This window comes from Anguilla rostrata, chromosome 4 (genome assembly GCF_018555375.3).
Source record: "Anguilla rostrata isolate EN2019 chromosome 4, ASM1855537v3, whole genome shotgun sequence".
NCBI classification, from domain to species: Eukaryota; Metazoa; Chordata; class Actinopteri; order Anguilliformes; family Anguillidae; genus Anguilla; species Anguilla rostrata.
This window is the reverse complement of record NC_057936.1, coordinates 42,238,306-42,254,112: the sequence shown is the minus strand read 5'-3', so window position 1 is coordinate 42,254,112 and position 15,807 is coordinate 42,238,306. Positions and strand designations below refer to the sequence as shown.

Genomic DNA, 15,807 nt, shown 5'->3' with positions numbered 1-15,807 from the left:
GCTCCGTCTTTCCCGGGTTGAGCTTCAGGTGGTGATTGTCCATCCAGCTCTGTATGTCCCTCAGGCAAGCGGAGATGCGGGCAGGGACCTGTGTGTCCGATGGGGAGAAGGAGAGAAAGAGTTGCGTGTCGTCGGCATAGGAGTGATAGGACAAGCCATAGGCAGATATTACAGGGTCAAGGGATCTGGTGTATAAGGAGAAGAGAAGGGGACTGAGGACTGAGCCCTGGGGAACTCCGGTGGCGAGGGGACGGGGTGGTGATACCTTACCCGCCCAGGCAACCTGGAAGGAATAGTCAGAGAGGTAAGACTCAATCCAGTCAAGGACTGTGCCGCAGATCCCTGTTGCTGCCAGGGAGGACAGGAGGATAGAGTGCTCCACAGTGTCAAATGCAGCGGAGAGGTCTAGAAGAATCAGGACAGAGGAGAGGGAGGCTGCTCGTGCGGCATGGAGTGACTCACTGACCGAGAGGAGTGCAGTCTTGGTCGAGTGGCCAGGCCTGAAGCCAGACTGGTGGGGGTCAAGCAGGTTGTTCTGAGAGAAGAAAGCAGAGAGTTGGTTAGATGCAGCACGTTCAAGTGTTTTGGATAGGAAAGGGAGGAGCGATACCGGGCGGTAGTTCTGAATGACTGAAGGATCTAGTGTGGGTTTCTTCAGCAGCGGGATGATGTGGGCCCTCTTGAAGGATGAGGGGAAACATCCATGCATTGCCTATGCATGGACAGTGGGGCCATGACACTCCTGGTGACACCTGGTGTCATGTATGATACCATAACTAACTTTCTAAGTAAATTACTTAATTTGTGACCTGTGGAGACTGGGACACTACCAGGTCTGTGATAGGTCTGATAAGACCTTAGAAGTCTCTTCTCTGATGATCTTCACATCCAGCTTTTTTACAAGCCCATATCTGCTGGGAAATGTCTTGGTGACTATACCCATTGGTCATAGGTTCCTTTTTGCCTGACGGTCTTTCATAAGGACCATATCTCTTATCTTTAGGTTAGGCCTTTCACAGTGCCACTTCCTTCTGCTCTGAAGTGTGCAGAGATACTCCCGACGCCATCTGTCCAAAAAGGTGTCCGCAAGACGCTGGACCTGTTTCCACTGTTGTCTGAGGAGGTCTGCTTTTCAAAACTCCCCCGGAGGAGGAGAAAGGGTACCTGTCTTCTGCGTCAACAACATAGCTGGTGTGAGTATCAGGGTATGAGTGACTCAGGATCAGAAGAACAGGAATGAGGGGTCTCCCGTTCATGATGGTGCGCACCTCTGCCATCAGAGTAGTCAGAACCTCGTGGGTAAGTCGAGAGGACCTGTTTTCCAGCAACATGGAGTCCGATATGCGGGCGCTATCTCGATAAGGTGCTCCCATGCTCCACCCATATGGGATAAATGGGGTGGGTTGAACACCCAGGTGAATCCATGCTCATGAAGATAACTTTCCATGACTGCAGTCGAGTCGGTGAGCCCCAATTCCTTACAGTCATTGATAAAATTTTTACCCCAATCTGACCTGATCTGTTTTGCTGGACCTCTATTCAGAAAAATCTTCTAACTGCATTGATAAAACTTGAGGTTACCATGGATTCAATCACCTCGATATGCACTGCTCTCACGCACATGTACATGAAAAACACAGTCCACCTACCTCTTACTATTTACTTGGCCTCCCCTAGTGCAACGAGATGTGACCTCCCTGGGGCCAAAGACGTCAAGGCCAACGTAGGTAAAAGGGTGTGCTGTTTGAAGATGTTCAGCTGGTAATTCAGACATTTGCTGTTGCTCTACTCGGCCTCTGAGTTTCCTGCTGATCACACACTTGAAGATGATACTTCCCAGACATTTTTTGCCCCAAACCAGCCAGAGCCCTTCCTCTCCCATTGCGCCCTCGGTAAAATGACAACCTTGATGCTTCACCTTCTCGTGATAATGGCGAGCAAGCAGGGATGATGACCAGGAATCATGAGAGGATTTGTATCGTTTCTCTCAAGCTTGCTTTGAGAAATACGTCCTCCTATATGCAGAAGGCCATCGCTGTCAATGAATGGAAGCAGTTTTCTGAGTCTGCTGTATGTAGGCGCGGTCTCTCTTATCTGTTAATCACTGAAATTAGCTTTCATTTGGACACTTTTTATCACTAATCTTTTTGCCTTTTCCAGTCCCTCTATTGTAATGGCCTGGTTACAAAGATGCTAACCTTTGCAGTCACTGACTTGAGTCGAAGGGATGTAGGAGTGGACAACATGAGTTAAACGTGATCAGCTGGGTTCTGCTCAGAGGGAACATATCTCCATTGATCTGGGTGTGCTGACTGCCTAATTCTCTGCCTGTGGTTGCTGACGTACATGTAGAATCGCCTTGATTCATTGTGTATATAGCCAAGTACATCTTTGCAGTCTGAAAAAAATGTGAGTGTAGTTGCAGATGTATCTCGCTGACAATGAGCTCTGCAATTTCTACTGCAAGGACGGCGGCACAGAGTTTGAGTCTGGAGGGTCAAAACGCTAGACGGTCACGTGATTCATGTAGGCTTCAGATAGTTTCAAACAATCCTGGCGGGCGATTATTTTCAATAGGAAAGATAACACCAATAGAGAGAACAGCGATTTATGGTAACTAGTAAACAATATATGCATTAATTTACAATATATATGGCATATATTGTATGTGTGTGTGGTTACATGAATATGTTTTTTTTTTTTTTTTTTAATGAAGATAAAATTTACCTCAAATTAGAGGATTAGTGTGACCAGCTAGCTTCCTTGTTGACACATCCCTTAGCTAACCAACGTGTTGCTTGCTACACACCTAAATTTCATCTCAGCACCCCTAAAAAATAATTATTATTAATTATTATTTTCTGAAATCATTTTTAGCCCTTTCTAACGTTAGATTTAGCGAACTTGTCTGAGGGCTTAAATGCTGCTAAATTGAAAATCAGCACTGCTACACTTCCTGCCCCCCCCACCCCTAGTTTCAAACTGAGCTCACAAGATGTAGCTATAGTGAATTTAGGATTTCATGGCGCAGAAAAACACAAGGAAGTTGAAACAAATTAAATTACTGAATGTTCTGACAGAGAACGTTGGGTCAAATCAATATTACTTTGCAACTGATTCGATGTGTTTGGCGATGTATCAACGTAATTTTAGCGAGCTCACAAGCTAGCTAGCTAGCTAACGGTGTGAAACTCGTGTTACTTGTAATTCATTAAAAGTATTGTTGAAAATTAAAATATCATATATAGAAAAATATTAATGTATTAATTGTTATCCAATGAAATGAGTGATTTAGCAGGGGAGCTAAACACTTTTGCAAGTCACTGTAGGCTTGTGCATGTCACATTCTCATTAGGGGCTGACCCTCCCCTAAAAGGTCTGATCCTAGAATTGCCTCTGCTGTATTGCATTGATTTTTTATATTATGTTCTTAAACTTCTATGGTAGTCACGAGTAGTCATATCCTAATGTAATCTTTATGACTTTCAGATATGACAGAATCAGGCAGCGAGCACTATATATACAGGTTCCTATGTAGTTATCCCTTTTGCTCCCTAATGTTAGGATTGTGATTCTGTTGTATGTAGTGTTGGAGGACCACAATGAAAATAAGCCTTTTTCGGCTTTGTGTTGTTTTTTATCCTCAATGATTTTTAATGTATGTAACAATTGCAGTGCAGTTTTATATGTGTTTTAATTGTCAAATAAATTCAATTAAATTCAATATGGGCTGTAATAAGTACTCCTTAATAGGAAGATCCTTACACCAAGAACATATCTGTTGCTATAAGTACCTTATTCAAGAAACACTATGTAGGGGTTAGGTAGAAGCAGTCTATTCAGTTCATGACCTCCAATATAAAAGGATTTCATTGACTACAACAACAAAAAATCATCCTCATTTCACCAACTCTGATTCAATCAAATTTCTAAAGTAATGCTTCCACTACAAAATGTGTGAAAAATGATGACATTTATTTGGCAGACAAAAAAGGGTCAGATAACAACCTAAATACAAAGAAGGGCCATTACCAACAAATACCATAACAATGGTACCTTTACATCTTCATATAGTAGACTGACATAAGTAAATCATATACAATTATATACAGCGAGTGTACAAAACACTTATAACACATTATATATAGATAGATAGATATACAGCGTGTTAAATTTGAGCCGGGTGTGTTGAGGGAGGTCTTTGACTTCCTAAAATTGAAGGCAGATGGATTGACAGAGCTGGAAAGGGAGTGTGTGCTGACCCTGGACGAGATGGCCATCACACCAAGCATGGAGCTGCACATGGGGACAGGCAAATTATATGGTGATGTGACCTTACCAGGTCACTAAGGAGTTGTTTATGTTGGCGGGAAACACAACCCTCTCTCTCTGCCACCAACCCCGACATCAGAGCTTCAGTGCGGCTGCAACATAACACATTAACCTAATACAGACAGGTAATAGCTAGAATAACTAGGCCTACAACAAACACTCACCACATATACTATTCTGTTTTTACTAACTATGTTTAAAAGTCTCACATCTTCAAACCTGCACTCTCCTATCCATATCAACGGCCATGCATCACAAAAATAGCCTAAACAACAGCTTTAACCCTTCCTTATTATTCTTTATTATTTCAGATAACTCATAGTCCAAATCATTGGATATCCTCATTTCACCACCACTACCCACCAGACTACAAAGCACATGCTCCAATGTTATATTTAACTAATAAATACAATGTATTAGTAATTTGTTTAGAAGCCTTTGTCTCTAATTTAGTAATGTTATGCATGAAATGGCATTAACAGAACGTAACTTGCAATTAATATAGATTGTTATATTGCTAACTTTATCAATTATCCTAAGCTAACGTTCTGTTATCGTTAGCTAAATCTACTACTTTGGTGGAAAATAATGAGCTAACATGCTTTAACTCATTGTTAATTCGATTCAAATGTGCAAATAAGATCAAAGTATCAAAAATGCTGTTGATTTTAACTTCTTACTTTTTAAAAGTGCATCACAGACAGTCAAAAACACTGCTACTCTACGGCGCTGCTGCTACTAGCTCCCAATGTTTGGAACTATTCAGACTCTCCACGATCCGCCATTGCTGTAAAATAATTGGCCCGTTGGAGTGAACGGAGTTGACGGGACTCTCTCTTTCTGTGGCTCTGATTGTAGCTACAAAAACAATGCCAAATAGCTTATGTTGCGCTATTTGACTTTGACTGACTGACTGACCACCAGCAGTAGGTGACGGTCTCACTTTATGATAGCGTTACGATTATGTTATCTTATACAACGGCTTGGCTGAATACTCGATTCTGATTGGTCCAAGGGTGGGTATTATTTCTCAGTAAAGGGACACATTGGCCTTTTAACAGTTCTAAAATCAATGCGCTACAAAATCCAGCATTCTAAAGCAGTTTTTCTTTAGCAACATTATTTTATCGCTTTTGAATTGTTGTTACGTCCCCTTCCCTTTTCAATGTCCAATTTCGCAATAGATGGCAATGTTGAATCACAGTTCTAGTTACTGGCTTCATTTAGGGATGCCAACCATCCCTCAAAATATGGAATCGTCCCTTATTTGGACAGTAAAATAGGCGTTCCGTATTTAACTCATGGCTATGGGACGCATTTTCATCCGTATCTTTGTGAACGATTTTGTTTGTAGTAACCGCTGTTTTGAATACAATTAAATCGTTAGCTAGCTAGCTATAATAAGCATGCTGTGAGACCATTCTGACCTAAAACCCAGAATTTTAATATTGGCTAGGTGACAAGTGACGGCGAACCTAAAAGCTAACTGGCATTCAAACCCGGTTTCAGAGTGAAAAACGCAATGTCTACACTGCGAGACCGCAAGACAAAGCTAGGGAGATTAATTTGATTGAGTTATGGTTTCATGTTGTCTTCTTAAATAATGTAATAACAAAAATGACCACAATTGGTGTTAATTGTATGGTATAAAACAAGAAGGAACAATTTTTTCTTGATAGAATCATTGTTTTCATAGAATTAGCGACCAGAGTTTTTGAATAACAACGGTCCAAATAGAACTACCAACCACAGTTTTGCTTGACAACGGTAAAATAATGTGCCCAAACGGCCGTGGAAGAATATTTCACTTTCAGGTGATTAAGTTGATAAAAATCAATAAATATTAAAGTAAACATATATAGTCATTGTTGGTATAAGTGGAATAAACCCCTTTGGGCTGTCCCGTTATTGGAAAATAATGTACTTCGGTGGTGGTTAAGCGAACTTGGCTTCGCCTCGGCCGCATCACCACCCCCGTTGTACATTATTTTCCGATAATGGGACAGCCCGTCGTAGTTTATTCCTTACTTGTTATCATCAACATTAATTGAATTAATCATCGTCATCGTCATCATGGCATGGCACACACACTACCTCCCTGCGAGTCCCTGTTAATCATGAAGCTACTACATGCTTACCGCTTGAACACTGTCCTCCTGCTCCTGCTCACTCTGTCCCTCCTCGGCTTCCCTGTCACACGCCTGCTCCTCTGCCTGCTTCTCTGGCTGGCAGTGGCCATGGCCAGCCACCTCTCCTCCTTCAAGTTCCACCTATTGCTACACAATGTCGGGTACTGTAGATGTTGAAGCTACTGCAGCCCCTGCAGCAAACATGTCTGTTATTTTTGCACATTTGCATCCGCTTGTAGATTTTACATTTTTTTGGCCCTCAACTCCTCCACACCCCCCTTGCGCTTTTGTTTATCCATTTTGACACCCTCATCCATCCACAGATTTTTGGCTCTGAGCCACGGCATCTGACACGAGAAACAGAGGGTGAGGGGTGGGGCCTAGTAAGAGATGTGATTTGGCCAGCCCTGTGTCAGTATAGAAAATGAACCAATGGGCCGCTGTCCCTGCTTTATGGGCCCATCGTTGGCCAAATTATTATTCTTTTTTAAAAATTAAAAATGACAAATTAAATTATATCGGCCCCAAGGTGCGTCCATGATCCGTTGGCCTACCGGGAAAATGCCCAGTATGCCAGATTTCCAGTCCAGCGCTGCCTACCATGTATGGTCACAGGTGCTAGAATTCCAAAGGGGTCGAAGAGCCTATTTACTGTGGATAGTATGCCCCTACGTGTGAATGGCTTCTTATCATCTAGAGCTTGCAATGTAAATGTGTCTGTGGTAATTTTCCAACATACCCCTAGACTGTGCTGTATGGGAAATTCACCATCAGAGAGGTTGAAGTCTTTTACACCATTGCCACAGTCATCAGAAAGGAAGGGTTCCATCACAGCTGTTCTATTTGAGGCTATTTTGTGCAGTCTGAAGTTAGACTGTGCTAGCATGTCCTGTGCCTGTTTGAGAACACTGATGGCTTCCTCCTCTGTGGCAAATGACTTCAGGGCGTCGTCCATGAAACAATCTGTTTTGATGAACTTCTAGATATCACTGCCGTAGTTTTCCTCTCCCTCTTTTGCTGCCCTGCGCAGACCATCAATTGCCACAGCAGGAGAGGGTCTATTCCCAAAAACATGGACTCTCATCCTATAATCCACAATGCCACTGCTCATGTCATTATTGCGGAACCACAGGAAACGCAGTTAGTCTCTGTGTTCCTTTTTGTGTTTTGACTACAAAACAATGGAACGTGCTGAATGTCTGCTGTAACTTCAACCTGCTTCTTTCTGAATCTCATCAGAACCCCGAGTAAGCTGTTATTTAGGTCCGGCCCTGTGAGAAGAACCTCATTCAGTGAGACCCCTTCATACTGGCCACTTGAATCAAAAACTATGCAAATTTGATTGGGCTTTTTGGGGTGATAAATTCTGAAAGATGGGAGGTACCAGCACTCTTTGCCATCATGAAGTTCCAGTGCCACCTCCGCGCATGATTTTTTTGAATGAATTCCAAAAAATGTTCTTTCCTCTCAGGTTGTGGCAGAGTGAGCTAGGGTGCTTGTAGGCATGCTCTCTATTATTAGGCAGTTGCCTTCTTGGTGAGCAGAACGGTAGAGGGGCAACCCAACTATTTGTGTGGTCTAGAGAGACTTCTCTATCCATAATCTGCATGAACCTTTGATCGTCGATGGATAGGGCAAATTTATTATCATTCTCAGCACATAGAAAGACTGGCTTCTGTATGGAGTCACCAGCAGGGGTCTTGGCTGAATTAATCATATGTGACTGTACTAAGGGGAGCAGGCAGAGGGCTGGCTGCCCAAAGTTAACTTTATTTCATACATGAGTGTTACATGGAGTAAGGTAGCTTTGTCAGCCATTCTCAAGGATGCACAGAAGAGGGTTTATGGGTTGTGCCAATACATCTCTGATTACTACCCAGCCTAGATTTAACCTTTGGGACAGTGGAGCATTGTGGGAGCCGTTTATCTGCTTCCACACTTTATGTACTCTTAAGATGTCTCTGCCAAGCAACAACAAAATGTTTGCATTGTGGTCTAAAAGGGGGTATCTCACCTGCTATAGCCTTCAGATCCCTGTGGTGGCGAGCTGCACTTTGCGTGGGTATTTCTGACCTATTGTCAGGGATATCATTACACTCAATCAAGGTTGGGAGGGGGAGATTGACATTCTTGTCTATTGACTCAACCATGTAGCCATAATCTGTCATTCCAGCTGTCTCTGTGGTACCCACACAAGTCTTGAGTGTGTAGGGAGACGGAGGGCTTTGATCATTGAAGATATCAAAGAATTCGGACCTCGCAAGAGATTTGTTGCTCTGTTCGTCGAGGATAATGTACATTCTTTTTGCGAGCTTCTGACACCCTTCTGGGTAAACATCCACAAGACATATCTTTGAGCATGCTCTTGCTCCCTCACCACACACCTCTGTGCACTTGGATGTCACTGCTAAATGTTAAATTTATAAATGTTATTGCTAGATGTAAATGAGTTTCGCCAAAGACACATGCTCTTTTAAGCTAACGTGGATTACATTCTCATTTGCGCATTTTACCAGACATCCTTCATAAACACTCACCTTCTTAACATTGCTACAATGAAGTTCATAACGATAAATGAACAATAGACTTATGGACATGGCTTTCTGTAAGCCCCGTAATGAGGGAATACATGAGTGGAGCATTACAACCATCGAAATATACAAGAACTTGAGACAGTTTCCGTTTACTGGTTTCTTGGATTCCTATGGGAGCTGCTCAAACTCATTGGATGGCACTTCATCATGTCACAAGACAATGACCCGAAACATACTGCTAGAGCAATGAAGGGGTTTTTGACGGCCAAAAAGTGGAAAATCCTTGATTGGCTGAGTCAATCACCGGATCTGAATCCAATTGAACATGCATTTTACATGCTGAAGAGGATACTGAAGGCAAAAAGTCCCAAAATAAGCAGGAACTGAAGATGGCTGCAGTACAGGCCTGGCAGAGCATCACCAGGGAAGATACCCAGCGTCTGGTGATGTCCATGCGCCGCAGACTTCAAGCAGTCATTGCATGCAAAGGATATGTGACCAAATATTTAAAATGATTACTTTATTCTACATTATGTTAAACTGTCCAATATTTTTTGATGCCCGAAAATGGGGGGGACTATGTACAAAAGGTTCTATAATTTCTAAATGGTTCATCTGATATGTATGAAAATACCCTAAAAATAAAGCTGACAGTCTGCACTTCAACCTACATACATTGTCATTGTATCCTTTCAAACTAAAAGTGCTAGAGTACAGAACCAAAATAACAAAAAATGTGTCACTGTCCAGTGAATTATGGTGCTCACTGTATGTCTGTGTAACCAGTTATGAGCACTGTCTGTGATGTAAATTCCAATTTTGTCCACATAGTTTAATAAATCTTATTCTTCTGTGGGACTCTGAACAAAAATCGGTGCTTGGAGCATAATTAGTTCATTGTGAAGAAATTTGAGAGATAAAAAGTTCTGTCCAAAATAATTTAATTTGGCCAGCGTAAATTCATAATTTTGAATTTAAATTGACTTCAATGGGGAAGTTTGCTTTTTGGCACCAGAGTCTTACTAAACTGTAATGCCTCGAGTAGCCACTGGAGTTTATGAGCTTCACCGTGAATGGCAATCCCTGGTCCTTTGCTTACAACACTAACAAATGGTAGCTTCAAAACCGGATATTTTGAACTGGCAATAAACGGCCACTAGTGGCATTTACCCATAAATGTAAAAGGAAAGTAACTTTAATGAACTGCCAGTGCATAGCACATTGGGGCCATGACAGCTGTAGTACCTGATCTGTCAATGTGTATTCTGGGTGTTATATCTTGAATTCAAGGCTATTTTAATATAAATGATAAATGTTGCTTTGTTCTAAAAAATTAATTTTCTGCTTGAGATATTACCTTATTGATATATTTATACATTCATTTCTAAAGAAATTAATTTACCGTTGAACTCATCCTAGGCAGTAATGTTTCATTATTTTTTACATTTTTTGGTATTATATGTATGAAGCAGACACATTTCTGGCCTCCCAGTGCTGTTGGTTTGAGGAGATTTGCTGAGTTTTAAGAATAATCTTCACAATCTATGGAAGCTATATAATGACTTACTACTTACTAATGGTCTACTGTTAATGAATATCCCCACTCCACTTTTTCTTTCTTTCCCCCTGTCATTGTGAATCTGTTGTAATTAAAATGTCTGGCTGCTGTGTTGTTAATCCACAGAGCTGGATATCTTTGGGATCATCCTGTACTCTGTCCTGACACTGATGGCAGCTTTGTCCATACTGGTTTACATTGAGGAGTGCATCTACATCTACAGAAAAGTCTCGACTCCAAAGAAAACCACCATCAACTGGGTGAATGGTGCAGCTCCGGTGTGTGCTCTTATCACTACTCTACCATCCTCTGCCACAGTGTAGCTGTCACAGTTTGACTGAGAGCAGTAGTCTTTGGTCTTGTCTGTCTCTTGTGTCTGTGATGTAAGAGTATCTCAGTCTTCTCTCTAAAGGTGCCAGTATTTTCAAATTGAAACAGAACTTTGTTGTTCAAAACAACGCATTGTGTACAAGAGACAAACAAAAAGATGCAGTGTTGTGAGTTTATGCGACACAGTGCGTCTTCTCCCTGGCGCGTCTTCGGATCAGGACCTGCAGTGGGACCGTGATGTCTTTTTCTCCACCTGTTGGGGAGACAGACAGAAACAAACGGGGCAGCAACAAAACCAGGGCCAGATCCCCAGCCTTGACCCCTGCCCGCCCGCAAAATAGATGTTATAGTTAGTGTAAAAGTTAATTGGTTCCACCAGAGCCAACTATGGGTATTAAACATGCAGACACATGCTAGCCTCATCCATTCTCATCTGCATGAGCTGGCTTTGTTGTTTCTTTATTTTTCTGTATGTATATGAGATATCTCCTAGTCAGTAAATACATCACAAATGATCTGTTTTTAGACACATAACTAAATGCACACAAAATAAATGCGTGGGGTGCAGATGAGGCATGCCAACTGAACACCTCAACGCCACCTCCCCTTCACCTCTCTACCCATCCAAACCCTCTACTGTCACAAATGGAATCTATCAAAGCATTATGTAAGGAATAAACCACGACGGGCTGTCCCGTTATTGGAAAATAATGTACGACGGGGGTGGTGATGTGGCCGAGGCGAAGCCGAGGTTTCTTAACCATCCACGGAGTAGGCCTACATTATTTTTCAATAACGGGACAGTCCGGAGGGGTTTATTCCACTTATATAACGGGTTACCAACAATGATCATACAATATATGGTTACTTTTATATTTATGGATTTTTATCGACTTAATCAGCTGAAAGTGAAATATTCTTCCACAGCCGTTTGGGCATATTATTTTACCGTTGTCAAGCAAAACTCTTGACAATGGTAAAACACAATGATAATTCTATTTGGACCATTGTTATTCAAAAACTCTGGTTGTTAATTCTATGAAAACAATGATTCCTTCTCGTTTTATACCATACAATTAGCACCAGCTGTGCTCATTTTTGTTATTACATTATTTAAGAAAACTGCATGAAACCATAACTCAATCAAATGAATGTCCCTAGCACTGTCTTGCTTTTTAAATTAGTGCGGTCGGGCAGTGTAGACATAGTGTTTTTCTAAGACCCTCTGAAACCAGGTTTGAATGTGAGCTAGCTTTATGATAGGTTCGCCTTCACTTGTCACCTAGCCAATATTAAAATTTTGGGTTTTAGGTCAGAATGGTCTCATGGCATGCTTGCTATCCCGGCTAATTTGCTAACTAACCATTGAATTGTATTCAAAACAGCGGTTACTACAAACGCAGTTGTTCACAAAGATACGGACGAAAATGCGTCCCGTAGCCACGAGTTAAATACGGAGCCTAGTCTACTGTCCAAATAAGGGACAATTCCGTATTTTGCGGGATGGTTGGCAACCCTAAATAAAGCTAGCGACAGTAACTTGCTATCAATTGTGAAATTAGACATTGAAAAGGGGAGGGGATGTAACAACCATTCAAAATTGAAAGAATTAGGTTGCTGTTTTAACTGCTTTAGAATGCTGGATTTTAGCACATTGATTTTAAAACTGATAAAAGGCCAAGATGTCCCTTTGCTGAGAAATAATGCCCACCCTTGGACCAATCAGAATTGAGTATTCAGCCAAGCCATTGTATAACTAAGAATGACAGAGAGAAAAACAGAAAGATAAGATACAGTTGAGGCCAAAAGTTCACATACACCTAGGCTAAAGATATTTAAACTCAGTTTTTCACAACTCCGCACGTTTCATGTTACCATACATTTCTTTTGGCAAGTCAATTAGAGCATATGCTTCACATTAAAGGTCATTTTAAAACAATGGATTGGAGACAGCCTTGGATTGGAGACAGATTTATTTCAGCTTTAATTCGCTATATCAGAATTCCAGTGGGTCAAAAGTTTTTTTTTTTTTTGTTTTTTTTCCCTTGATTATGTTTTTTAAATTTTTTTATTTATTGTGCTACCAAACAAGTGGAGACGAGTACAGGGTACAGGGACACCTAAACAAATGAAAGGGATTGTACAAAGTAAGACAAAGAAAAACAACAAAGACAAAAGGGGCAAAAGCAAACTGAGGAATAAAATATGGGTTCAAACTAGTGGTATGTAGTAAGAGTGAAGAATCGAGAAGGAGAGAAAAAATAAAATAAAATAATAATAATAAAAGTCAAGAAAAAAATTAAATTAAAATAAATAAATAAATAAAAACAATAATAAACAAAACTATTTTAAGCAGTTTGGTATGAATGTGGTTAGTATCGGGGTTGTGAAGGATGACTGTGTCTGTGTGTGTGGGTATGTGTGTGTGTTTATGTGTGTCTATGGATTGAGTGTGGGGGAAAGAAGGATAGAAAAAAAAGGAATGAGTGGGTGAATGAGTAAGTAAGTATAGTGAGTGTTTTCAAACTATGGGTGGTAGACAGGCAAGAAAAACAACAAGTTAGAGGAATCAGGTTTGCAAGAAATCCATGAGGGATGACCAGATTAGGTGGGGTTCTATTGCGGTGTTATTGATGGAAGTGGATAACTTTTCCATGGAGATGTAATCTATGAGTAAGTTTTTCCAGTGTGCCATATTTATGGTGCTCCTCGATTTCCAGTTCATGAGGATAGTTTTCTTGGCGATAGTTAGGGCCACGAGGAGTAATCTAATGTTTGTTTTGTTCAAATTGATTGTTGAAATATCTCCTAACAAGCAGAGTGAGGGTGGATACTGTGATGTGGCAGCCCAGGAAGCAGGATAGTGACTCAGTGATTTCTTTCCAGAAGTGTTTAATGGGTGTGCAGTGCCAGGTGGTGCAGTGCATAGCTATCCGGGTTGTTTTGCGTGCAGTGTGAACAAATTTCTGATGCGTATCCCATTTTAAACATTTTTTGCCCAGTGAAGTGAAATCTGTGGAGTATCTTGAACTGTATAAGTTGTAGGTTGGCATTTTTGGTCATGAAGTAGATGTTTTTGCAAATTTGGTTCCAGAAGCCGGGATCAGAGGTAAAAGAAAGGTCTATTTCCCATTTCCTTGACGGAATGGCTAGTGTTTTATCAGACTGTGATATTATTTTATATATTTTGGAAAGGAGTTTCTTCGGGGAAGGGATGTTAGTTAAATCTGAAGCCGAGGGAGGAAGATCTAGATTGGTGGCCATAATGTTAAATTTGGATTGAATGGATGATTTTAGTTGCAAATATTACAAAAGTTGTTTGTTTCCGATGCCGTAATTTTGGACCAATTGGGAGAATGAAGCCAGGGAATTATTATAGAAGATATGTTTAAGATGTGTGATGCCTTTTTCAGTCCATGTGCGGAAATTGAGTGGTTTCTTGTTACTTAGAAAATCAGGATTGTTCCATATGGGAGTAAAATTTGAAAGTGAAAAGGTGATGTTCGTGATTTTGTGGAAATTCCACCAGGCTGTCAGAGCTATTGTTACCGTTTTGAAACAAGAATGGTGTTTGATAGTTTGACTAAGAAATGGTATATCTGAGATCTGGATGTCTTTACATACTGTTTGTTCTATATCTAACCATATGTTATCAAATTGATTGGGGTGGATCCATTTGTATATATACTGAAGCTGATTTGCCAGAGAATAATGGTAAAAATGTGGAGCTTCCAATCCTCCTTGTGTTTTGGGTTTTTGCAGAGTGGCCAGTTTAATTCTTGGTGTCTTGTTTTTCCAGTAGAATTTGGAGATGATTGAATCTAGAGACTTGAACCAGGTGAGGGTGGGTTGAGTTGGAATCATTGAAAATACGTAATTTATTTTAGGACGTATTGTCATTTTAACAGTAGCTATTCTGCCCAAAATAGATAGTGGTAGGTTCATCCAACGGTGGAGGTCATCATTTATTTTTTTGAGTACTGGGGTGAAATTGAGTCCAAACAGCTCTGACAGCCTGGGGGAAACATTAATACCTAGATATGTAGTGTAATCTGTGCATAATGGGATGGGTCAAAAGTTTACATACACCAAGTTGACTGTCTCTTTAAACAGTCTGGAAGATTCCAGAAATTGATGTAATTACATTTTAGAAGCTTCTGATTGGCCAATTGTCATAATTAGGGGTTAATTGGGAGTTAATTGGCACCTGTAGCTGTATTTAAGGGCCTACCTTTAGAGACACTGCCTTTTTGCCCTTGATACCATGGGAAAATCCAAGAAACTCAGCCAAGACCTCAGAAAAAAATTGTGGACCTCCAGAAGTCTGGTTCCTCCTTAGGAACTATTTCCAAATAAGTGAAGGTACCACAAGCATTTGTACAAACAATTGTATGCAAATATAAAAATCTTGCGACCACACAGACACTGCATCGTTCAGGAAGGATGCACAAATTAACTGCCAGGGCTGAATGAACTTTGGTCCGAAAGGTTCAACTGAACCCCAAGACAACAACAAAGGAACTGGTGAAGGAGTTGGAGGCATCAGGTACCAAAGTATCTACATCCACCATTAAGAGAATCATACATCACCATGGCCTGAAAGGCTGTTGTGCAAAGAAGAAGCCCCCACTTCACAACCAGCATAAAAAGGCCAAAATGAAGTTTGCAGGTGATCACCAGGACGAAGACCTAGCATTTTGGAAGAGATTTCTTTGGTCAGATGAAACAAAAATTGAACTGTTTGGCCATAATGATCAGTGCTATGTATGGAGGAAAAAGGGTGAGGCTTTTAATCTGAAGAACACCAATCCCCTCAACTGTGAAGCATGGGGGTGGCAGCGTCATGTTGTGGAGGTGTTTTGTTTGAAATGGGACTGGTGCATTTCAGAAAATAGATGGCATCATGAGGAAGGAGGATTATCTA

At 41.0% G+C, this 15,807-nt stretch overlaps 1 protein-coding gene across 2 annotated transcripts in view; it reads left to right on the top strand.

The window, feature by feature from the left end:
• slc51a (solute carrier family 51 member A) overlaps nt 1–15,807 on the top strand; it is a 43,675-nt gene that overhangs the window by 13,705 nt on the left and 14,163 nt on the right. Inside the window, exon 2 of one of the 2 annotated variants that reach the window (XM_064332698.1) lies at nt 10,680–10,831. In XM_064332698.1, coding sequence (XP_064188768.1) covers nt 10,680–10,831 — 152 coding nt within the window. Of the gene's footprint in view, nt 1–10,679; nt 10,832–11,129; nt 13,993–15,807 lie in introns of those variants that run through there. The other variant, XM_064332699.1, reaches the window with a different exon arrangement.